Source organism: Cydia amplana, chromosome 21 (genome assembly GCF_948474715.1).
Source record: "Cydia amplana chromosome 21, ilCydAmpl1.1, whole genome shotgun sequence".
NCBI classification, from domain to species: Eukaryota; Metazoa; Arthropoda; class Insecta; order Lepidoptera; family Tortricidae; genus Cydia; species Cydia amplana.
The window spans coordinates 8,436,082-8,463,163 of record NC_086089.1 but is presented as its reverse complement, the minus strand read 5'-3'; the positions used below and the strand labels follow the sequence as shown (position 1 = coordinate 8,463,163).

The following is a 27,082-nucleotide window of genomic DNA, read 5'->3' as shown; positions in this document are numbered from 1 at the left end:
TACAACTATACAAACTACATCGCTGCGAAAGACCTAATGTCATGTAGGTACTGACCGCTGATAAAATTGATTAGTAAATAAAAAAAATAAAAAAAATCGTTTATTCAGATGAAAAAAACCCTAATATACATATTTTTTTCTTCTGCCAAACCGCAGGACAGTTTGTTGGCAGAGGGAACCCCCTTAAAACATAGATGGGTAAACTTTTAGCTAATTTAATTTTAGTGTTTGTCATGTGTCAATCACTGGTGATTGCAAACGTAGTAGTTATTTATATCTGTAAATACGTTGTGGAATATTCCATAATTAATTATTATGCCTAACCCAGAAATAGCTGCAATTTTGGCATGGATAGAGCCATACAACGATTTACAATATGACTATGAAAAATCTGCTGTAGTATGCTTGAGTTGTGAAGTACAACTCGCCCAATTGAAACATATATTTATTGCAACAAATGAGGTTTAATAAATTAAACTTATATACGTAGTAACTATTTAGTAATCTGTTCTCATATTAAATAAAATTAATCATGAGTATGAGTATGAATAAGAGTTTACATTTATGGCAAATGTCGACTCCATAGCTTGCTATTAGTCTTACCATGCGACAAAAACTCCGATGCCTGATGATTATATTAATACAATACTGTCATTTGACACAGAAATGTAATAAAATGATAGGTATAATAGTAATAACATTATTATGTATGTTAACATTTTGTACTCATTAATAAACCTCCAGCACGGCTAGCACATGATTACCCGCGGGATAGCTCGCGCCGCGAGAGACGGCAGTCGCCCGTCACAAATTTCTATCTCTATCTGTCAATTCCTCGATTTTGGCAGCATGAGTTCGCACATCGAGAAAAGAGTTCCACGAGAGAGAGCCATCCCGCGCGCGACTTAGCCAATGTGGCCATTTATACATGGAACAAACTTTTCATTCGTGGCAACACTGAATCGGTAAAATAATAATCGGATAAGTAATGAATAGTCAGCCTTAGAAACGGAGCGTCCCTAGTCACGATAACTTTGTCTCTTTCTCGCAGTATGAAGAATAAGAAATAGCAAATATTATTTTGAAGTCGAAAATGTCAGTGTCAATACTGTCAATCAAAATTTGATTCGCTTTGTCGTTACAAGTTGGAATATATTATTATAATTATCTAAAGATTACCTACCTAATCATTAATAATACATGTACACATTAATAAATACAACTCCTTACGAATAATTGGCGTTTTGTTAAAAGTTTTGGCTAACAAAATACCATCTTTACGAAGAAGTCAAGTTGTAAGTACTTACGTACACAATTCAATCTTCATAAAGCTCTTTTCCGTTGTCTTTTGCAAAAAAATTACATTCCTTTTAAATCTTATTTACAGACTAAATATCTTATGCTAATCCCCGACATATCTCCCTTATGGCTGGCTAGCCGCTGCATTGTTGGCTTCGAAGATAGATTGAATGACAATCATGCACAAGCCTATCATCAAACACGGAGATTCTCTACACCTAAGCATGCTGCTGCTCACCGCAGCCCTCCTGCCATCACGGAGGACATAGAAGGGCTCAAGTTGGGAACCTACTCCGTGCAAGGACAGTCGAGTGTTGATAACACTTCTCAAATAATGTGACTTTTAAATAAATACTACCAAAAACTTTAAATGATTTTATTTACTTTGACCTTTTTGAGATAGGTACTCAGATTTAAGTACGATTCGTCGGAGTCGGAGCGCATTTCACATTTGTATGCCCAAAGCCGGTCGGCTGCTTGCGGATGCTGTGGTCTTCTGTGAGGTGGAGTTTGAGTTGAGCTGCCAGATTCATTATTTGCATTCTTTGTGGAATGTTGTTTCACAAAATTTCGTCTAAATCGGTTCGGCGGATTAAGCGTCAAGAGGTAACATATAGTCAGCAGCAATAGTTGCTAAGCGGGCGTGGTGTTCAAAATTACCTTGACGCGCTCTTATTCTCTTAACAATAAAGTCGCGTCAAGATCATTTTGAACACCTCGCCCGCTTAGCAACTATTGCTGCTGACTGTACATAGGTACAGATTTACTTTTGCATTTACTTATTATAAGTGAGGTTGATCGCAATATTCAGGTCGGGATTGTGTTGTTTATATCCCACAATGAATGGAAACACCTAAGGAGCGACATAATATAGGTTGTCAACAATAATTGCATGTAAAAATACGCGTGTAAATATAACGGGTTAGCACTGATTGATAGCACGTAATTGTTTCCCGGATTAGCAATGTAATATTTTTGTATCAATTATTTATGTTTCTATTAATTATCCCCCAGTCAATTCGCCACCAAAGGTTTGCTTTGTTGATGTGGTCGTGATCGTACAATCTTAGGCTTAGATTTTTTTCTGTCGGATTTTCGTTTAACTTAAGAGAACAAACAAGTCATTGTGAAAAAATATAATAATTTTGATATTAATGGCATGATCATGAAACTCAAGATTCAAATTATACTTAAACAAAAAAGTGTTGTAGTATGAAATAAATATAAAATATGGAAAATTATCTTTCTTTTAGAACAAAAGTCAACAAAACTTCGACCAAATGCGCTTGTCGCCAAACTCAGTACCGGGAGCAAACCCTAGTCGCGACCCTCTAGCCTCGAAGACAATTTCTCTCATTTTGACGTTCAAACGCGGGACATTTTGTCTCCCATAGTACACTCGTGCTACGATTTTCGAGAGTATCCCGCGTGGAACTGTCAAACGACAAAATTATGTCGCTTTGACATTTGTCCGCGAGACAGCGGGTTGTCGCGCGGCTCTTATGCTACCGATTCGCGAGAGAGCTCTATGTCGCGGCATTTTCTCGCCTGTCGACTGTCGCGCCCATCATGTGCTAGCCGTGCAGGTCTGTTTCTTAAGTATAGTCCGTCAACCAAATCTTGTCAGTAGCAATGTAAAGCAAACTAAAGTAGGGCAACACTCAAAGAGCAGTATTGCGCTAAGAAAAGCAGCAATGTACGTCGAACCAAAATAATTTTTTTTTCCGCTGAGCGCGCCCTGCGTACGTCAATTCAAATTGTCACTCGCGGTTTATTGAAAAAATTTGAAACGGACGGACAATTTAAAAGCGATGTTAAAACAATGTTAATCAAAATGATGAACAAATTTGAAGATATCAAAAACAACTCCCTATCGTAGTGCTTATATTCTCTTTGTTCCCTATCTATGTCTTCTAAGTTTACTAAAATAAAATCATATCAAAATGCAGATAATTAGATAGTGCATATATTTGTTATTTACAATATAATATGCCACTTGTTAATGTAAATTAGTGTACTCTTTTGAATGAATATGACATACCTGTGTAATTTTTTTGATTGGTATATATTGTAAAATAGGATTACATATTGAAAATAAAACAACTGATATTTGGGTGTTTATTTAATTTAAAGGTAAATAAGATAAGGGTCACTTTAGCTTACACTATAATTCAGGTCATTATTTGAAAAAATATAATGAAGTTACCAATGTTACCGGGTCACTTCAACCAAGCATAATACTCTGTAGTATTCTATTGCATCTTTGTAAATAGTCACAACTGATTGCTGAAAATATTAGACATGTGGGCCTATGGATTTATGGTCTTGTTGGATAGATTTAGGCATACGTTTTAATTTTATTTATGCCTTTTAACCCTAAAACAAAAAAACTGAACATAATCTTAAAAGTTCGAAAGAGTTCTTCCATGTACTTGTCATAACCTCAATTTTTAATAATGTTTACCATCAACGAGCATGATTGTACATTGTAGGCCCCTTAGCTTTGCTTATTCTCATTTAATGTATTGGTATTTAATGGTGACAGCAGAAATATCTCTTGAAACAGAAACGATTCAGAATGAAAACCAAATGAAAACAAATAAGGTGACGGCTGTCGTTCACGAATTTCACGATCCACATTCCACAGATAAAACACAGATGACACGCATTTTGGAATTATTCGAACACAGTGTTGCTAACCCGCGATTTTTCAAATTTGCCGCCTTTTACTACTGACAAGATTTGGTTGACGGACTTTATGTTAAGTACACTATATTGTACTAAAAATCCATTTGCATTATGTGACTGTTTGTGTTCTAAATAAATAAATTAAAAAAATAACCTAATTGAATTTATTTTCATGTTACAAAAAACCATTGTAAATGCTATAGCAATTTCACAAAGAAAGCTGGCAACCCGCGCCGCGTGAAATGAAACCGTCAGTCGATACCGCGCGCGGGAGGGGACGCGCGTCAGCGGCAAAACAACACATCGCACAAATATCGGTTAAACACTCAATATGCCCAACATTATCAACGAGGTTAAATTAGACTTTAAGGATGTACTTCTCAGGCCTAAGCGGAGCACACTCCGAAGCAGGAACGATGTGAGTTTGTTTTTTCAATCTTTTTTTTTCTAATTAGTGTCTGTAAGATCAAGGTTAGAGTTTTCAGTGTCTATGCTGTGATGTAACTTTTTTTAGCGTGAAAATTCCGCATTGGCCAAGTTTTTCCTCTAGATTTACATTTTTAACCATTGTTTGGATTTACAGTCGCAATTCCTCGATTTTAATGATGCTAATGCAAGTCATATTAGAGCGTAATGTATTTTCATGCCCATTGACTTATGTTAAGATTTTCATTGTTTATTTATATCGCTATTATTGCATTGTACCTGCAGTAAACATGTCGATGGGTAACTTTTTTTTTACACTTTTGTCACATTGCTAAAGATGCTCTTAAGAAGGAATAAAATTGCAATCCTTTTTAAATAATCAGAATACGCCATATTACAAAGTTTATCATCTGTTGTTTTACCTGCACTCTTATTTTCGTCTTTATTTATTCTTTCAAAATGTTTCTTTAAAAGTGAACGTGCCCTTAAGATATCACAAAGTGGAACCGTGAGCGTTGCCAGGGTTTCAAAACATGACAGGCAAACATTGATCAATACTTACGCGCGAAAGGTAAACAACAAAATTGTTCCTTTGTATAACAATTAAATATAGCTAGTGTTATTTTGTTATGTCTGGCCATGCTCTGAGGGGTATATAGGGTATTTGACTACCAGTCGTGCAGTCGAATCAGTTTCTTTTTTCGAACTGTCAAAACGATTTTGTTAGTATGGAATTTATATGAAACACTAGCATGTGACGTCGCAATCAAATTACCTACTCCAATACTCTTTATAGTTTTATACGGGTTTTAAAATATAAATTGTGTCTAAAAATAACCGCTGTCTACGTTTCTTTATTAATCTTCTGGTGCTTTTTTTTCATGCATGGCACTATGCATGGCGTAAACGAATTTATTTTAATTTCAGTAAAATACCCTATATAGGGCACACTGAGCAATATTTACCTACTACTGAGCCAACCCCGAAATTGCGAAAAAAATCTGCTGTTCCATAGGTTTTTTATACATGAGAAAGCTGTTTTTTTTGCGTGTTAACGGTTCGCACTATACTTAAAGGTTTTTAGTATTAACCTACATATTCGACACCCAGAGTATTGTCAGATAAAACAAAATTATTTTGTACATTTAAAAAATACTATTCATTACGCCTTGTCGTAAGTCGGGTGCAAAACCAGAGTACAGTTTCCATCAGATATATCGGAGCGGCCGAGGTGCTCAAAAATATCTGTGCTATAACCGCGAAAATTGAAGTTCGCAAATTGCGGGCATTTTTCTCTGTCACTCTAATTACGCCTTCATTGTAGTAAAAGAGAAAGATCTCTGCACACGCACTCTAACGCCTCGCGCCTTGACAATAGAGTGCGTTATCAGATATTTGTGAGCACCTGGGCCGCTCCGATATATCTGATGGCGTGGTACACCACAGTATCAACTAAGCTATTGCGTGATCTGATTATCGTTTTCCAATGCAGCTGTCACGTACACTTGCCCAACTATCGATATGCTGTGGCCTTGACGATTTTCCAGTGAATTGCAAATCGGAGACCGATTTTACTTGGCGATTTTTCTTAAAATTATTGTTGACTAGCGACCCGCCCCGGCTTCGCAAGGGTTAACAAATTATACATAAACCTTCCTCTTGAATCGCTCTATCTATTAAAAAAACCGCATTAGAATCCGTTGCGTATTTTTAAAGATCTAAGCATACATAGGGGCAGACAGACAGCGGGACGCGACTTTGTTTTATACTATGTAGTGATATAATTCGTCATCCCACGAAAAAAAGAAACTCAGGGCTATAACCACGAAAATCGAAGTTCGCAAATTGCGGGCATATTTCCCTGTCACTCTAATTACGCCTTCATTGGAGTAAAAGAGAAAGATCCCCGCCATTTGCGAATTGCGGTTTTCGCGGTAGCCATTTTTAGTGCTCCGTAGAAAATTATGTTCATGGAGAACTGTGGGATCACTTCGGTTAAATTAATTTCATGCCAAAAATGCCTTGCGTCATTTTGAAAAAGAGCTGATACTCCTTAAACTGTTGGATCGATTTCTATCAGTCATAGCTAAGACCCACCGCAAGGAAACTCGCTTTCACGTAAAAAAAACCGCATCGAAATCGGTCTATCCGTTGGAGAGCTACAATGCCACAGACAGACAGACAGTGAGACATACATTGGCGTCAAACATATAACATCCTTTTTTTGCGTCGGGGGTTAAAAAGAGCTGTAAGAGCTTGGAATCATCCTAATCCTAAAAGGGCCCAATGATTAACATTCCGTCGGACGGTCTCGGTCTGTCAGTTAGAACAAATAGTTGACAGTTCCGAACAACTGACAGGCCGATACCGTCCGGCGGACTGTTAATCAGTCCCACAATCCTTTATCTTCAACAAATCTTTATTTGGACGAGTCAGACAGTTCGAGTGACGTGTCATATCTAAACTACACATCGAATTTGTCTCGTCTCGCCTTGAGGAAGGCCGCGAGTCCGGAAGAAACCGAAAATAACCGGTTTTCCGCGGTCTTCATCTGAGGTGACGATTTGTCTAAATCATTTGGTCAATTGACAAATATGGGGTACTGCGGAGTTTTATTGAATACTCTACTCTTCAAGATTTGGGGTATCACTATGATGATATATATAGTCAAACTGTCACTAACACATATTGATCGCAAGTTGGTTGTTGGTCGCAAATAAATAAATTTATTTAATTTTATAGTTGCATGCAATATTTGTAGGTACCTCCACGCTAAGGTCGCTAGGACACGCTTGCTCTACCTCCTATCATCTAAGTGTGACATAAGCTGTGTCCCTATAGATAGGCCTATACCTATAAAGCCACGACTAGACTAGTGACAATTGTCCTACGACACGAGTCGCCAGCGTACGGTCAGACATAATATAATCACCTTGTATATCATATACATATGTATGTAATACAACGTAATAGACTACGTTTATGATTTGAAACGTAATTAACGTAAGATAAATCAGATAAATAGCACGTGCATGTCATTCATGCGAACTTAATCATCATTTCATTACACAAGATGAAAGGTTGATCATAAAAAATGTCTATTAAAACCCGTAGGGGTCGGATCAAAAACTAAGTAATTAAGTCCGACTCACGCTTGACTGCACATTTCTAATAGGTTTTCCTGTCATCTGGTAAAGAGCTATTTTTTTCATAATTTTAGACCCAGTAGTTTCGGAGATAAGGGGGGGTGGTCATTTTTTGCCTATTTTCTTAAATAACTTCTAAACTATTTGTTTTAAAATTATGAAAAAAATATATATCTGAGATTCTCACAATGAGCTCTTTCATTTGATATGTAACACGATATAGTTTGAAAAACTTTATTTTTTAATTTTCTCATTTATCCCCCAAAAGTGGCCTCCATATTTAAAATTCATTTGTTTACGTTACATGTCTTCGGGTCACAAACTTACATATGTGTACCAAATTTCAACTTAACTAGTCTAGTAATTTCGGAGAAAATAGGCTGTGACAGACGGACAGACAGACAGACATACGCACGAGTGATCCTATAAGGGTCCCGTTTTTTCCTTTTTAGGTACGGAACCCTAAAAATATGAGCTCGAGGAGGTACCATCAGCAGTAAAAATGCATGGCGAAATTATCAATGAATTCATTCATAATTTCTCCATGCAATTTCTCAGCTCATATGCAAGCGTGCCGTAGCGTAGGGTGTAGGTATTTCGTGTAATTTTGCATGTTAAAAAATAAATAAACATTTTTTTACTGTACTCAATAGATAGAGATCATCAAAGATATACTTTAGCTGTTCTTTTATAGGTTTCTGATACAGCAACTACAGCCAGGGCGGACACGCCATACATCAAAAATGATTTGCGTTTATATGTGTGCGCGGCACGTCTGTACATGCGTCATTGAGTTTCTGACGGAATCCTGACATGCTCTCAGTAGAGCGACTTACGCACACATTCAACTTCATTCAAGTCGCGGCCAGTCGCGGGCGAAGTAATCCGAGTCGGGGCGGGGCGGTGCGTGTCCGTTCTGTATGATAATACTATTACTTATTCTGTGCTACAGCATCGGATGCCCGGCAGTGCGTGTCGGACCTAGGGCTTCCAATACCGGGATCCCGGTATTTCGGGTTCCCGGGATCCCGTCGTTTTAAACGCATTTTTCAATACCGGTATTATTAAAGGCAATACCGGGATCCCGGTATTTTAAAAAATGAGGGAACTGCGCAGTACAAACCCTTTAAATCCATTAAATTCGGCTGTATCAAAAAGCTTACTAAACGTCAGACGCATCTAGAGTTAGACCAAGAAAAGTCTGCAACGATTTTGATAGCACGCGCAGTGCAAGTGCACACTGCGTACTGCGTATGCTATCAAAATCGTTGCAGACTTTACTTGGTCGAAGTCTAACTGGTCTCTAGCCCGCATTTTATTATTGAAACAAGATCGTTGCCTAATACGTCAGATAAATATTTGGTGGTTGGTGGTGGATGAATCCTGAAGTTACGTGAGTGATGAATATGATGATAGTGACATTAACATTAACATAATTAGTTCTTATAATTTTATCAAAAAATAAAACGAAAGAGCAAGGATAACTGTAATAATGACAAACCAATTTTAACGGAAATTTGAAAAAATGTTGTCTGGTTGGTTAAGTTGGACTACAAATGTGACTGGTGAGGTGAAGTCAACAAATTGGATAAAATTATTGCCAACCTGGAGTGTGAAATAAAATTATTGCAGATGGCGGCATTGATTGTTTATTGTTGTAATAGCTTTTAGGACATATCTGGTCTTCCAGTGAGCCTTTCTAATTCCCCTTTTTAATAAAACTATATATTTTTAAGCGATTCATATCCAATACCGGGATCCCGGGATCCCAGTATTGATGAAGACAGTTTCGGTATTAATACCGGTATTTGGAAGCCCTAGTCGGACCACGCCCACTTCGTAACATAATTAATTATTAATTCGCTTGTTATTTATATTATATCTCACTAATATATTAGATTAATAGCTAGCTACGATGTAATTAGGGTTGCCAGATGGTCGGGATTTGCCGGGATTCTCCTGATTTTTAGCATGTGTTCCCGATTCCCGACCAAGTGAAAACTGTCCCGAAAAACAGCTTCACGTTATAAAACAATAATTTCAAGTTCCGAACTGTCGTCGAGCGAGCGAGCGACCCGCGTCGAGCCGTAATGGACAGAGCAGCTAACGTGGTGCCAATAATGTAAAATATCGTTGTTTTTAATACCATTACTTTAATTTGAATGTTTTTTTCTCGGCCTAAGTCCCAAAATCCCGAAAAATTGAAATTTTTTCCCGATAATAGCGCCTTTCGATCTGGCAACCATAGATGTAATGCGTGCTTTGTTCGTGTCTTCGTGAATGACTATGTATATCAATATACACATGTAGAGTCTGTTCGGAAAGTGAAGAGTCGTGGAATGTATTGGGCCCCATACATTCCACGACTCTTCTCTTTCCGCACAGCCTCTATGTGGATGTATATCTATGCCACGAGACTATGACTAATTTTCATTTATGGTATCAATCGATCTGGTTTGTTTTTAGGATCAAATGTCTATATGGGACCCATTGCATTAAAGTAACATAAAAGTCAGAAATTGTAGTCAAAGGCCGAACGAAAAAGTCGCACTTCACTCGCGAAACGCCCTTAGATACAAAACGGCCAGGGGCCGTGACGTCATCGCCCATCTTGTAGTATGGACAAAACAAGAAAATTGCGTTTTCACCTCAGCAGCTCGAACAAGGGTACTTTGATTCTTAAAAACAGTGAGCAAAATGCGATTTTGCTCACTGAGTGAGACAAAATGACATTCAAGTGACCTTTATTGTCAAATATCATTTCAACATGCGGGGTCTAATAAAAGTTCGAAATACTTGGGTTCTATTATCTCTGTCCCTTTCACACTGTTAGCAAAGAAACAGACAAAAAAAAGTTAAAACGACATTCAACGGTATATTCACGGTTTATAATAGACCCCCGAAAAACTTCAGACCGCATCGTTCCAAACCACGTACGAGTATGAATTCTTAATAATTAATACATAAAAATAAAGTTTAAGATTTCATAAAACCTGATAAAATACTATATATTAGGTATTTTATTGTACAATTAAAATAACGAACTCAAAAAATACACAGATCATCACGCAAAATTAATTATTTTACTTTTAAGAATTTCTACCATAGTTGACAAATAGTACGTATCCGCAATTCGGACCGTATCTTACAAAGATTTTTTTTGTTGTCAAAGTTGGCGATTGAAGTGTCAGTTAATGTTTGTTATTTCTATATTATTTTACTGGAATTTATTATTACGTTTTGTTTTTGTGTTCCATTGCGGTAATTAAACTTAATTGTTTGTATATCTTAAGAAAACATGTATGTTCTCACTGCGCTGAGGTGAAAAATGTTGTGTACTACACGAGATCAAAGTTATTTACATCTCGTGCGCTTTTGAGTCCCTTACTACGCTCAAGATTCTAAATTAGATTATAGAATCTTTCGCTTGCACGGGACTCAAAATAAGCACTCGAAGAAATATCAAACTTTGATCACTTGTTGTACAAATAACTATTTTGTCGGTGAAATATTGCGTTTATGTATATAGTTGCTATACAATATTTTTTTGGATGAAATGTAAGGAATCGAATGGTACTCTTACTTTAATCGTTTTAAGAAGTTAAAAAAAACTTAAATTTTGAAAGTTTCAGGTCCTGTATTTTTGTAATTTTTCAATATTTTATTTTAATATCTACATTATTGTGATAAATTGCTCGTTTGCTATCTATTTTACTAGATTTTGTTATAAAATTTAACATGTGTCATCATCCCTATTGTGTAAAAGCTGTAGATAATGAACATTAATTAGACGGCTCGCCGTCGCACGCGCCGGTTAGATCCAGTTACAGGGTTAAAGTTCTGTAAACATGTGTGATGGATGTATCAGTGTAGTATACAAAGAAGTATACGATCTAGTGTTTAAAGACATGTTCATGGCGTATTTAATTTATGACAGGTGACGAAAATATAATTTGCGATCCTCGTGTTTTATCTTCTTCTGTGGATTTCGATCTTACTTAAGTAGGTACTTGGTCGGCGGGATGACCCGTAAAATAGCCCGTGCTAGTCAAAATAGCCCTAAAGGACTATGGGCCCGATTCGGATTTTGTAATAGACATCTATTAGACATCGCCAAGATACGATAACGATATGTTTAAGATGTAACCTGTCAAATTTGACATTTCCGCGATTCTGGAGATACTCTTGAACGATTTCCACAAGATATTACTTAGAGTTCTAATTCACATCTAGGTAATAGATATCTAACACGATCTATCGTAAAAGTGACATTAGTTGCCCGAATTGCGCTGCAAAAGAGAACTATCTGAAATCTAAACTATAACGTATCTAGAATGGATCTAGTACGTGTCGTCTCTTGTGAATATCTTGAAGTTCGAATACGGCAGCATTACTATAAACTACTCGTTGAATAACTTTATAAAAAAAGTGTATATACCTTATCTTACATATAGGGATCATGTCATGACAGTTAACTATGCTGTGTGGAATAGGTTTCAAACAGAATTTGACTTTACAATGGAAAACATAACATTATAGAGAAAGTATCGTAGCCTCGTACGTAATATAAATAGATGTCTTTATTTATCCGCTGTGCGCTTCCTACGGGCGCGCTGCCAGCCGCTCGCACAATGTCATCGGACCTTAGGAATCTGTGGTTATATCGTCTATCGTAACCGCCGTAACTATTGGCAACCTTATACCTACATACAACGGGGTTGGCAACTGTTAATTAAAGGTTCTTAATATCTGGGAGCCGAGCATTGCTCGGAAAACATATAAAAACTCGAGAATGCGCGTTTTCCCAGATTATCACAGAAATTTGTTCGATTTACACAAATTAAAGAATCAATTGTGCAACGCCTAGTGACAGCTGTCAGGGCTGTTGTAGATACGGCAATTGCCGCAATGTTGCAGTGTATTAATAGTTTAGTTTAATTTTTATGTAATAGTTTAGTTTAATTTTTATGTTTTAGGTATAGTTATAGATCTAGTTATTCATTAGTTAATTAAAGCATAGCCGCCTCGTCGTCGAACGGCGTACACCTGGGTCACAACGGAAGAACAGCGCTGGCTTTGCCAGCTACATGCTGAGTTGTGACCCTTTTATGGCATTTGCACTTTATGTTATATAATATATACATTGTATATGTGTCCACAAGTTTTTGTCATATGTGTGTCATAAATAAATGTATTTTCTTTCTTTCTTTCTTTCTTTCTTTCAAAAATTGTATTGTATTTGGGCCCTATACAGTGAATACAGTCTACAGTTTAGTCTTAAGAAAGTGAATATTATCGGTCTCTTTCTCAGAAATTAAGTAGCTAGATCAGGGTGCATAGCCAACATGCCAATAGTTTACGCTCCGTAGCGAACGAAACGCAACTATCACTGTCGCACTAATGTGGAAGAGTACGAGACACAAAGCGTTCTTCTTTGTAGTAGCGCAAGTGATTGTCACCTTGGCTAGGTACCCTGTACCCACCGGTCGGCAACCTTTTAGCAGCCAAGGGCCACATAGTAGTCAACGAAGATGACGCGGGCCGCACATTGTTAATATTTATGACTTTATCAGACATTGTCGTTTGTCAATATTACATACCAAATAGCGAAAAAGGCTCGCGGGCCGCAAGTGACAGGTTCACGGGCCGCATGTGGCCTGCGGGCCGCAGGTTGCCGACCGCTGCGTGTAGACAAACGAAAATTAGATACTTATTCCATTTATTTAATCTCATCTAAACATCAATCAAGTGTGACGTCACACAGCATTAGTCGGAGCCAGACTGGCGATGGCGGTCGCTCGGGTCAACATTATCGAATTATATGACACACTGAACTAGATTATTACAGGCCTATTGTATACAAATATATTACCTACTTTTGACTATAGGTACGTGAAAAAATATTACCCGACCGAAGTTTCGGTAGGTTTCGGCATAAAATTATTTTTGGCAGAAGGTTCTGTTTCGGCCAAAAAACCTGTTGGCCGCGCTGAAACTGTATTTTTGGTACTGTACGGCCGAATTTTCGATTTCGGCAGGTTTCAGCAAAAAATAAGTTACTAGATATTTAAGGTCCAGTAGGTTCCGACAACGGAGTTTTTATAGTCGTAACGCTTTTTGGATCACAATAGTGCTGCCATAAATTTAACTATCAATTTTGAGTGAGGCCTTTCTCGACGGACTGTATCGATTCGATATACTGAGATTTTGACTCTCGCTCGATAGAAAAAAATAACGAACATAATAGGTATAAAATGCATTTAATTTTTTTTTTACAAATTATGCACTAAAGCTAAAAATATAAAAATTGCATCTAAAAATCGGCTATGTATAGAGTAAGACCAAAGAAAGTCTGCAGCGCTGGATTAAAAGTAGTTTTTCAAAATCAGTATGTGACAACACCACAGAAAATGGATTAAATAATCTTGATACTTGTGAAATGTCTACCATATTTACCGTCTATGAAAAATGTATGCCGTGCATTATGGTAAAATAAATTTCATTCCAACAATAGATGTCACTATTAATATGTAGACAAATAATAATTGATAAATAATATTGGGAGAACGTCACATTTGGCTCCATCAAAATTATTAAGTTTTTGTAATATCCGCGACGGCCTAGTGGTAAATTAGGTACAGAGGGCCTACCGCGAACACCGAAGTTCGCAATATGCGGGCATCTTTCTCTTTTACTCCCATTAAGGCGTAATTAGATTGACAGAGAAATCGCCCGCAATTTTCGAACTACAGTTTTCGGCAAAACGAAATTAACCATTAAAACAATAAACATAATTATACTTATTAAAAATTAATTTTTAGCTTTAACTTGTACCCATGCCGTGAGCATAAGCAAGCATGGAGGTTGTGGGTTCGAGCTCGAAACCTGGCTAGTACCAATGAGTTTCTCGAAATGTTTAAGGAAGTTCATAAGGTAAGTATGCCTATACCTATTAAGTGTGTTCAATTTGCTGTGAAACCTTAGTCTAAACCAATATTATATTATCTAAGTACATATGGTGCAAGTATCAAGATGTTTTATTCCACTTACCCGCCATCAACTCCAAATTTTGTAAACATTGTCGTTTTTCAGCTTGAATCGCCTCGTGCTGACTTTTTACAAGTGTAAAATTATTCGTCATGCGGAAAAGTAACCGCACGCCGGTTTTGTAAGGTTTCACCATGTTTTTTCCGTTCATCACAAAACACAACGAATATTTAAACGATTTTGACAAACACATACCATAGTGAGTGAACGTTTACTGACTGCTAATAAACATTGCCATATATAGCTTTTTTAATTCGCTGTCAAATTATTGCGCTGCAGACTTTCTTTGGTCTTACTCTATGAAGTTTAAGGAAACGTATCGATTACTTTTTTTTTATTGAAACGTTAAAAAAAAACATGATATCTGCGCTCCCGGGCACGCGCATGCACTTCCTCGTTTACCTACGCTCAGTGTGAGACCCCTTGTTTCCAAAAAGTATTGTATTGTTTGCGCGCATTTTCGTTAGTAGTTCAGGGCTATAACCGCGAAAATCCGCCTGCATTGGAGTATGTGACTGGTCGTATGCCTATTACATACCTAGTATTAACCTAATTTGTTCATTACAAAACACACAAACTAGAAAGAAATACCTTGAATACTAAAATCCCTTTCAGTCGCGTATTTCATGCATGATTCCAATGAATAATGTCACAATTACAACTTGAAGTGCACGTTTCGTATTTCATCACTTGTGGTTTCATTAAATATATAACCCACTATAAATTTTTTGCTATTTAGATTAATAACTTACGTAAAATAACCATCACAAGTTGAAACTAACCCAAATATGTGAACTTTTGGCATTAGAATGACAGTGACATTGACAGCGTGACGTTCGGTCGTATTGAAGTCTGAACTCCTAGTACAGAGTTAATACAAACAGTCCAAAACGCCTAAGATTTTAAACTTCCCGCTATGTTTGCTACTGGTGAACGTAAAATACTTCCACACAGGAGTGTTTTTCGGAAAGAGGCTGAAAGTATCTCAAAGTAAAATAACACTTGCAGGTTCGTGCGTGTAGAGGGGCCATAAAGCGTTCCCTTTTATTATAATTTAGTCTACTCAAACTGACTACCCGACTATTGCCTGTGAATGTGTGCGTAGACGTCATTGAGAATATCTCCGTCTTTCTCTAAGACGCAAGCGTGAAAGGGATAGATCTTGGTAGCATCGAACTTTACGACTTTTGACCTCTTCCTCGTTTATGGTAGCCTGGTACTTTTGGTAAACATTTGTCTTAATAAATCACTGGTCGTCGGTTGCATATCGCTAATAGGTACGGGGCAAATGACCTCTTCCTCAGTCATGGTATCCTGGTACTTTCTGATTAATGTTTGTCTCATTATGTCGCCAGTATGTCGCCATTATGTCGCCAGTATGTCGCCGTTATGTCGCCAGTATGTCGCCATTATGTCGCCAGTCGCCAGTCGCCAGTCGCCAGTATGTCGCCAGTATGTCGCCAGTATGTCGCCGTTATGTCGCCAGTATGTCGCCGTTATGTCGCCAGTATGTCGCCAGTAAAAGAGTATAAAAGGCAGGTGCGGACCGCCGGTATTCATTCATTCTTCAACCATCGGCTAGCAGTGACTCTGGTTCTCGGGCGTTTAAATATTCGGTGAGCAAAGTTCCTCTACTACTGTTACTATGTTTGTTTTTGCCGGGAATTATCCTGGTGAATTTAAACGTGGAAATGGTGTCTGTGTTTGGTTTTACGGGGACAATATCGTCGTAAAGCTGATCTTAGACTTTTGTGGAGATTCTTTGTTACCGTGTACGGGATTTAAATATAGTGAAGTTTCCTACGCAGTGTTTTTCTAAGTGCCGCCACGTTATGCAGGGACAATATCGTTGCATAGCAGGGACTTGGAAAGCGTGTCTGTGTTTAGTTTTACGGGGACAATATCGTCGTAAAACTGAACTTGGGCTATTGCGGGGATTCTTTGCTACTGTGTGTTGTTATAGTGAAGTTTTCTACACTGTGTTTTCTAAGTGCCGTCACGTTATGCAGGGACAATATCGTTGCATAACAGGGGCTTGGAAAGCGTGTCTGTGTTTGGTTTTGTGGGGACAATATCGTCATAAAACTGAACTTAGATAGCGGTGTTTAAGGGAATTTTACTTCTGTGTTTAGTTAGTTTGATTTTGTGAGTAGTTTGGTTCGTAAAATTGAACCTAGTTATTTTAGTGTTTTACTATGGGGTCTTTTGCTATATAGTTTTAAAACCAGATCATTGTTTGGACTGACTGTTTGTCCGACTGGACCGCTCACCCCTTGCGGTGTTAAATGTGAGCTGTCTAGGAGTCTTTTTGCTCCAAGATGAGGGTTATCTTGGCACCTTCTCTTTACCAACATAGAAGGTGAAAAACGTCTCCCTCCTTAGCTCTCCAATGTCCAGCTGTTAGATGAATAATGGGGATGTCACGTGCGCATCATCCGGAGTAATCTGGGCCCATTTGAAATCTACAGTATTTGGAGGCTTCGTATATTAAATATATTTATTTATACCACTTATATACATAATAGGGCCCTGTCTTACCCATGTTGCCACCCTGCCTCTGTGCAACCCGCCATGGGGGGAGACAAGTCCACGAGCTGTTAGGTTGCATTCTCGAAATCGCTCGCCGAACTCTTACAGTTTCTTAGTAGGGATACACTTGCGTATATTCCAAAGTACCAGGTCGATGGTAAGTACGAACTGTGCTTTGGTTATACTAGAGTAGGGACAAGGGTAGGTTTAGGGTAAATTCACACACTAATTATTCGGAATTTAGGGTTCGTTTTAGTCTTGGTCTGTAAAATTGATATATTTCTTCTTTTAATGGACTTCAACTACGGTCTCGCTATACTAAAATTGTGCGTAAATAGGTATAGGGTTTAAATTGCTTAAATCTTTCAGTATTTTAATTATTTGGGGAAAATAATTAACGTGAAATCTTATCTCTATTTTTATTTATGAGATTCTGGTTTTCTGGTGTAAAGACGAGGTACTGAGTATTAAAATCATGGTTCTAAGGTATTTACACAATAAAATCATAAATATCAAGTTGGGATTAGGAACACAGTCTATTCGGAGATAGAAAATTGACGACTAGCTGTTTTAGGGAACCTTTGGCAGGCAAGAGTAATCCAAAGGATATTTTGAGTGAAATAATGCTCATCTTGATATTCCAATCTCATAAAATATAGTATATTTTTAACAAATAAACTTAGTACTTCGTTTATACTTCTAAAAGACTAGAAATACAGTTTATATTTTAGTTCTGGGGAATGGAAATGGGATTCGCATCCCTAGTTTTTGAAATAAAAAAGAATAGTAATTTTGATGACTGATGGATACTTAGACACTTCTTTCCATAGCCATCTAGGTACGCATAGGTTCCGAAGTGTTGGTCATAGCCCGTCAGGCTAAAGAGTAGGGTAGGAGTTCCAATTGACCTTGCTGATTGGACTAGGAGCCCCCAGTCCTGCATCGAGCGTATGGGTAGCATATTTCGTATAGAAGCTGGTAGTTAATAATATTAAATTGAAATGCTAGGGTGTAAATGGGCTTACCCCAGGAGTGCTACTCATATGTTATCCCGGAGGCTTAATAGATTGTGGCAGGCTTTTACCAACCCCATTTTTAAACTCATTTTACCAAATATATTTCTTTTATATCAGTATTATCATATATGCTGCATTTACCTAAATAACATTATTTGAAGTAAAATATAACAACATTTACATTACAATAATAAATTCTGGTAACTTTCAGTATTATTTCTGTATTTTAATAAATTATTCTAGTAAGTTACTCGTTAACATCATAATAAATGTGCTTCCAATTTCATAATATATTTTTCCCAAAGTCCAGGTAATTGTAAATAAAATCAGAGTCCAAAATTTAGCTGATACTCATTAAAGAACCTAGGGTACCGCGGTTCACTTCGAGGGGTCCTAACGCTAGACTAGACGATCACGACTAAATCACAAGGCCAAATTTCAGGGGTAAATCTAAAGGGGGTGTTTATATTATGGTTAGTATGGGTAAGTAAGTAGGTAGAGCGAGGTGACAAGTAAAAGAGAAAGATCCCCGCAATTTTCGAATTTCGGTTTTCGCGGAAGCCCCTCAGAAACACGTCACTTTTCAGGATTGCCATAAAACAAACCTAACCTATCTATAGGATAACCTTACGAAAATCGGTTTGTTCCTGGTTCGTCGTATTCCTGTTTCATCGTATTCCTGTTTCGTCGGATTCCTGATTCGTCGAAATGTGCTAAAAATTCTAGAAAAAGTACGATCACTGGTGATTACATTAAATCTTCATATTTAGGTAGTAAATACTGGTTTACTGCACGACATATTTAATTATATGTATATAATTCCCACGAAACAAGAATACGACGACTCAGGAATCCGACGAAACAGGAATACGACGAACCAGGAACAAACCCGAAAATCCTGATAAGTAAACGGTTTCAGTTTTATGACTAATGATAATATGACAAACATTATGACTTAAAACTTTATGGGAAACAAAGGGACCCCGTGTGAGAGAGAAGAACACGAACTTACTGGGCCTTAACTGATTTTGCGAGGCTACTCTCCGTACTTGCTGATGTAGAGTAAAGAGTAGCAGTACTGTAGATAGGTAATGGTGTTTACGTCGAAGAGCAGCATAGACTAGGAATCCTCTAGACGGAGTTTAGAGCAATTATTTCATGACATAGATGTCGCTGTTCTGTCGGCTACTTCGCCCTGTTAAGATTTTTCCACAGCCCCGTATATAGTCAATTTGGTTTCGGAATAAATGAGTATTAAGTTGTCAAGAAAGTGTTTCATTACAAAAGGTAGGAAGTGCAGTGCAGTGTAGTGAGTGAACAGCCGTGATTGGTCCGTTCAAAGACACGGACGTCACACAAAGACACTTGAAAATGGAGTAAAACTACCATATATTTGTGGCAGAGGGGGTAGCGGTAGCGCTATTATGCTCAGTCTAGAGGATGTCTTGTCTGTGACGAGCAGTTACCATCGATCGGCAGGTGTGCAACGACTGTCACTTCCCACTGACTGTTGATTTGTGTGTATGTGCTGGCATTTGAGCAGATTTTTATTTTGTCGTTTTTTTGTTAGATGAGAAAAAAACCGGCCAAGTGCGAGTCGGACTCGCGTTCCAAGGGTTCCGTACATTAACCCCTCGTATGCGGCCTGTCAAATTTGATCATTAAAAAAGTGACCTTGACATTTACAACAATAGATTAAAATTCCCACGAACGGATCCGTGTCTAAGCATACGAGGGGTTAAGTCCGACTCACGCTTGACTGCACATTTCTAATAGGTTTTCCTGTCATCTATAGGTAAAGAACTATGTTGTGTATTTTTTTCAAAATTTTAATTTTTTTTTTATTCAAAATCTCATTTTAATTTTCCGTTTATTTACGAAAATACCATACGTTTTCGTAACCCAGATAATCTTTTTTAGATGCGCTTATATTGAATTGTAGAGAATAGCAAACTCTATCCATCCAACAAACTTTATCAGAATCTGTCGAAAAATAAATTCGACAATAAAATAAAAATTTACAGGAAATGTGGAATGAAAGAGTTTACAATTCTTCATAAGTTTCAATATCTGGGTGACCGAGCTTCGCTCGGAAAACATATAAAAACTCGAAAATGCTCGTTTTCCCAGAGATAAGACCTAGCTAGAACGATTTTTCGCCCCCGAAAACCCCCATATACCAAATTTAATCGAAATCGTTAGAGCCGTTTCCGAGATCCCCGAAATATATATATATATATATAAATAAATAAAATAAATACATTTTACACCATGCATGAAATAATGCACCAGAAGATTAATAGAGAATCGTAGACAGCAGTTATTCATACTCTAATTAAATCTGAAACATTGTTGCTTTGTTACAAAGTAACATTTTGCCCACATAGCACAGTGTTATCGGACTACCTGCATCTACAAAAATGTGTTCGTGTTCCTAGAATGTGCTGTATCCCTATAAACATGCTCGCAGAAAGTAAGGAGACGGAAGGGATCTAGACATAATAATTATATAGGTACAAACGGAATAGGTTCTACCTATATATTCTTACTAAGTATCCCTACATTTCCATCTCCACCACTTCTGTAGATGGTTGGCAGTAGGTACTCAGTACGTTTCTCCAGAAACTTTCTGCCGCACACAGCTGAACTATATTTATTTATGAACTATGTTCTTTCCTTGTTCGCAATAGGCCCTCAGATTATGCTAGTGGCGCACTTTATGCAGAGTTTTGCGTAGATAGATAGATAGATTTTTATTTGGTATTAATCATACACCGTCCATTACATAATAAAAATTAATTCCGAAAATTATAATGCATTAAAATTGTACATACATGTTAATATATTATTCCAATTCACGCAAAAAAATAATGACAACAATTTAGGTAGGTATCCTATAAGTGAATATGAATAAGTTGACCACGTTTTGCAGGTGGATCTCCACCGGGAGATCACGTTCCGGAATTCCGGACAGACGTACCGGGGAGTCCCGGTCATGGCCAGCAACATGGACACCGTCGGGACTTTTGAAATGGCGAGGGAATTGTCAAAGGTGAGATATAATTATATCTATTTTTTATTGGCAACAATTATAATGACCAACAATTTAAAAATACTTTCATACCCTAAGCTCTTTTACCAAAAAATATACCTACTTAACACCAAAAAAAATTGTCTTAATTTACCTACACTAGTAGATAGCTAGTTTACTATGTTCACCTAATTTGTTTAGAACTGACAGAGTGACAGAACCGAACTGCCACAAGAAAAATAGATTAGGTTAGGTTAGAACTGCGATCCGTACAGCGCCGAACTGCTATCAGAAATTTGCATTAATTAATTTTATAGGATAACGAGATGTTACCTAAATATTTGCATGACATTTTTAATTAAAATGTCGTTAAAATGTTGGTGGTCATTATAACTATTTTTGGGTTAACAATTATTAGTTTCGGAGTTATTTGCTTTAATAGGATAGCAAGATGCAATTGTTTCATGTCTATATGTAGACATAGATGTAGATCAGTATAACTCAATGTATACCACTTTTTTTCAGCACGGCCTCTTCACGTGTATACACAAATATTACTCGATAGATGAGTGGAAGAAATTCGCAGAAGAACACACAGAATGCCTGGAACACATGGGTAAATATTTAAAGTACAGAATACGTGGGTCATACTTCAAGTTTCTGGATTCTGATATATGAGAAAACTTATTTTTTCTAAGTCAGTCCAGGAATTTTCAGTATGACTTAAGTAGCATCGGGATTTCTATTTATTTCACCAAATTTTATCGAAATCATGAAAAGAATTCGACAACAAAATTAAAATCGACTGATAGTTAAATAGCGTGGTATTATGAATCTTACAATCCATTTATTTTTTCTTACAGAGTGAGGTATTAGTAACTTAATCCTCCCTTTCACGATTCAATAAACTTATTTTTATTCTTACAAAAACGAGGAGTAAAAAATCTAGCTAAGTGCAAGTCGGCGTTCACAAAGAGTTCGGTAACGGTACGTTTATTTTATAGCGATTAGATTATTTTTATTAAGATCATTTGTTGCTGTTCTGTAGGTCTACTTTGTTGTATAACCACACAAAGAATAATACCAAAAAATTTACATAGAGGACGGACATTTTTAGTTCTTATATCTAGTGCAATTGAAAAACATTTCTGCAAAAATTTCAACTGTTTACCTTTTACGATTGATTATATGATATAGATTAAAGACCAATTTCGCCATCCCACAAACCCGCGGTTAAGCGGTTAAACCGTTAGCCCCGTGTCAAATTGTACTGGTAACCATGGTAACTCCAGGTTTAACCGGTTAACCCCGGGTTAGTGGAATGGTGCAAGGTGCAAGTGACCCTAAGTTGGACAGCGAAAGATTAGTAATTGTGTCCTTTTCAAGCAAAAGCTATTCGTATAAAAATTAAAAATATACGCAAATTTCGTCCATATGATAAGCGACCAAGTGGTACCCTTGGCTTGAAAACTTCACAAATAATTGTGCAATTGGCACCCTTCCATTACTGAACTCTAAAAGGATCCCTTTATTATCTTCCATATCTTGTGCCCGATCAAAATCAGAATCTAATTGGGGATTAGCCGTTAAAGTGACTTTCGCTTTTGAAATATTAATCTCTGAGTTTTTTGTGCGACATTAAGATTATTCTTTCCATCAACATCGCTCATCATTGGAGCTAGGATTAGGCAGTTTTTGTTAGGTGGGTTAACTTGGGTGCATTGACTTTGGGAACCACTGCACTAGAGAGGATATACTCACCTTGTGAAAAAACACCCAGTATAAGAAAAGCTATTAGTAATTTACTCAATTGTGAGTCGAACGGCTGTTCAATTACCAATCAGGGCAATTAAAAAGACGATTAGAACTATTAGAAGCGAATTTTTCGTAATTCTATTTAGGTACGTCGTTTCCAATTAAATCGTTAGATATGACAGTTACGACACAGAAACCTTGATTGTTTTTCCTTTAGGTAACCTCAAAGATTTTTCTTTGTCCAAACTAACTTTTTCTCAAGCACATATATTTTGCGAGCGATACTCCTAAAATGTTTTATAGAGAACTAGCGACCAGCCCCGGCTTCCCACGGGCTAACAAATTATAAGGACGGGCTAATGGGGCACTAAAAATGGTACCTACTAGTTCAGCGGTGTTACTCACGAATTCCAACCAATCGTGCAGTCTAACGCAACTAAATAGTTGCGACCAATAGCGCGCGTAATGCGAACTCGTCAACCAATCGCGCGCGTGATGCGAATTCATCTACCAATCCCGTTGTAGCGATTTCACACCGCTGTACTGGCCCCTGTCATGCCTCATTATTATTGCCCGTAAAGCCAGTCCCTAGATATCTATGTCAATGCTCTATCTATTTAAAAAAACCGCATCAAAATCCGTTGCGTAGTTTTAAAGATCTAAGCATATATGGACAGACAGACAGCGGGAAGCGACTTTGTTACATATTTCACAGCTTTTGGACCGGAAGAGCGGTTCCAAAGCTCGCAAGTTTGAGTTTTGTCAGAAGCGGTGAATCTTCCCATTTTCCTTTAAATATAAATATTTGTTTTCCTTGTCCAGCCGCCAGCTCGGGCACTGCCGAGGCGGACTATAACCGTCTCACCGAAATCCTGGACACGATCAAAGACCTCAAATTCATTTGTCTGGACGTCGCCAATGGATATTCGCAACATTTCGTCGAGTATGTGAGGAAAGTGCGGGCGGCGTACCCGAAGCACACCATTATTGTAAGTACGTTTAAGGTTTATTTCTGTTTAAAGGTATTTAAAAATGACTTGCTGGAATCCTGGAGGGGTATTCGACAAGCCACGTTTCACGTATCATGTTGTACTCCCGTATCTTATAAAGGATATTATATCAAATTAATTTGTCTGAACGCTGCGAGTTCACATCTCAAGTATGTGAGGAAAGTGAAACCCGAAACACTATTATTTAAGTGTTTATGGCAATTACACACTTCTATATGTACTCCTTGGAATATTTTGTTAGGTACAATAGGTACCTATATACTTGTATCATGTTCTATGTAGGTGTCAAGGTATGCATGGGGTATTATGGTAACAATGCATTATATTCTGTTATAGGCCGGCAATGTAGTTACTGGAGAGATGGTAGAAGAACTAATTTTATCCGGAGCAGATATCATTAAGGTATTTATATTTTCATAAAATACTCAATTCCATATTTCAAATAAAAATTTGCCACATTTTTCGAATATGTAATTTACAAATGTGAAAGTTGCGGAAAAATTCCATTAATCAATTTTTCATTGTTTTATGATTTCTTTAAGTCACACCCACACAAAAAAGACACACCGCAGTCAACCATAATACCTGTCAACCATTGCTTTCACTCTGAGCTCTGAGCGAAACCCAAGAAATCCCTGCCGATGCAAAGGACTGATTATTTGGTGCGGGTATAATCCAGTCTTCATTAAGTTTAATAATTTATTTTCACCACACCAACTGGTAAAGGCCTTCTTGATTGTTTAAAAACTGATATCAAAGATTCATTTTATTCACATGTGAGGCAAAGTAATCAAATGCAAATTTTGATTTGTTTTCTTATGTTTGCTGGTAGAATTGACTTTTAAATGATGATTTTGAATGATAAATATTTAATAAAATTCATTTGGATTTGATTTGGTTTGATTTTGTTTGATATCTTACAGTTAATATTTTCTTTGGGTTGATGTGGTGAACATTTTTGTGTTTCACTCGGGGGCAAATTTTGTTTTGTTTTGCTTTGCAACCCTCGCGTATTAGCACGAGCCGTTAAACAACAACTTTGACCCTTTGTAAAACAAATGACTATTTTCTGTCCAGGTCGGCATCGGTCCCGGTTCAGTGTGCACCACCCGCATCAAAACTGGCGTGGGCTACCCGCAGCTCTCCGCCGTTATAGAATGTGCCGACGCCGCGCATGGCCTCAAAGGACACATCATTTCAGTAAGTCTTAAACATAAATGAAGTCTTAGCAAGTCCTTGAATAAGTCTTTATGCATATTGCTTGCCCCATCGGGGTTTATGCTGGAACATGTAAACAAATACTTTAAAATCTTGTAAACCCCATAAAAGCAATAAATAATTTATGAATGGCAATACGCTGCTTTTCCTCCTATTGAAACACCAAGCCCTAGAGAACACTATAATTTGCAAAACAAAATTGATGGTACAAAGCCCTTTGCTGATTTAACCTCCGCCCATTGCTCAATAAGTTGTTACTACTACTACCTACTACTTGGCTGGCCCGATGACCCAAAATGAGTCTTGGCCTCCAACACAAGAGCAGTTATTATATTTGTAAGTGTGGGAGTGGGACACAGGAGGCGGTTATTTCGAGCTATTTTCAACAAATTTGTACCGTCTGTAAGTGGTCACGTGTAGTCTACGTGACCACTTGAATATAGCAAAAATATGGCTGCTCCATATCTGCCTTCGGCTGATCAGATTGTCAATTCTTTGAATGCGAGTTGAGGGAATTTCTGTTGCCATTTTGTGGTTGGTTATACATATAGTAAAGGTTGTTCAGTATGACCTACATATTCGCCTCGCACAATATGGCTGAAATAAAACCCGTATGTCGATAAAATAGAATGAAGAAACTGAACAGGCCGCGTAGCCAACGTGCCAATTGCTTATGCTCCGTTGCGATCGAAACGCAACTGTCACTGTCGCTTTAATATGGAAGAGTGTCAGAGAGACACAAAGCGATTCGATGGCGAAGTGCAAGCGATCGTCACCTTGGCTAGGCCGCCTGTATAACTTATTATTCAATCAGGACGGGGGCTGCACCTGTCCCGGCGACGTGGCCAAGGCCTTCGGCGCGGGCGCCGACTTCGTGATGGCGGGCGGAATGTTCGCCGGCCACGACCAGTGTGGGGGGGAGGTTGTGACCAAGCCTGATGGGAGGCAAGTGAAGCTGTTCTACGGCATGGCTTCTGCGACTGCGATGGAGAAACATTCGGGGGGCGTGGCGGATTATAGGTCTTCTGAAGGTGAGAATTTTAGCTCTCCTGTAAAATCTGACAACGTATATTTTCACACATATTTTCGCTGGATATTCCAGGAGATACTTCTTCTAAAGGTAAGAAGGGTCTAATTTCATCATAAGAGCGCTATGGGTAAATGTCCTACCTCCCAATACCACCACTAAATTCATAAAAGTTGGTGGTACGATCGTTGGAGACAACCAGTTGCGTAGTCATATGAAGGTGAAAAACCGGATCTATCCTTGGCGTTTCTCAATTACACACTCCTGGAAAAACCCGCACACATAAAAACACAAGTTCTAACTTGATATTGAGGTGGTAGTTTTTATAGAACACATTCTGAGGAACTACTGGTCTTTACAGACCTTTACCGATAAACAGCTGGCAGACGCCTGGATCCACTCAAAAGGATAGTACTTACAGCGAACTAAATAGACAGGTGTCTAACGGCTGGGCCACGACATTGCGCGACTTGCGACAGCGACAACGATAACCATAGGTTGGGGAGACAGCGATCGGACCTTTCAGTCCCACCCATGGTTGTCGCTGCCGCCGCCGCCAGTCGCGTAATGTCGTGGCCGATCCGTAACAGGAAGAATCATAGGCAGAGACTTGTATTAAATATTTAGCACCATCCATTCCAGGTAAAACCGTAGAGGTATCATATCGAGGAGACGTCGGCGTGACCGTGAAGGACATCCTCGGCGGGCTGCGCTCGGCGTGCACGTACGTCGGCGCGGCCAAACTGCGCGAGCTGTCGCGCCGCGCCACCTTCATACGCTGCAGCCGGCAGGTCAACGACGCCTTCTCGTAATTCATGGGGCCTTAGTACTCGGTCCTTGCCAACTATCTAAGTCTTTTTCACCGTCAACGGTGGTAGATGTCCAAAAAT

At 38.1% G+C, this 27,082-nt stretch overlaps 1 protein-coding gene across 1 annotated transcript; it reads left to right on the top strand.

Annotated features, from left to right (window-relative positions):
• Positions 1–4,238: 4,238 nt before the first annotated feature.
• On the top strand, positions 4,239–27,082 carry LOC134658083 (GMP reductase 1-like). The gene is made up of 8 exons (XM_063513686.1): positions 4,239–4,405; positions 21,084–21,203; positions 21,708–21,798; positions 23,760–23,926; positions 24,284–24,349; positions 25,025–25,147; positions 25,980–26,196; positions 26,835–27,082. The coding sequence occupies exons 1-8, from the start codon at positions 4,319–4,321 to the stop codon at positions 27,002–27,004; spliced, it is 1,041 nt and encodes a 346-aa protein (XP_063369756.1). The 5' UTR covers positions 4,239–4,318; the 3' UTR covers positions 27,005–27,082.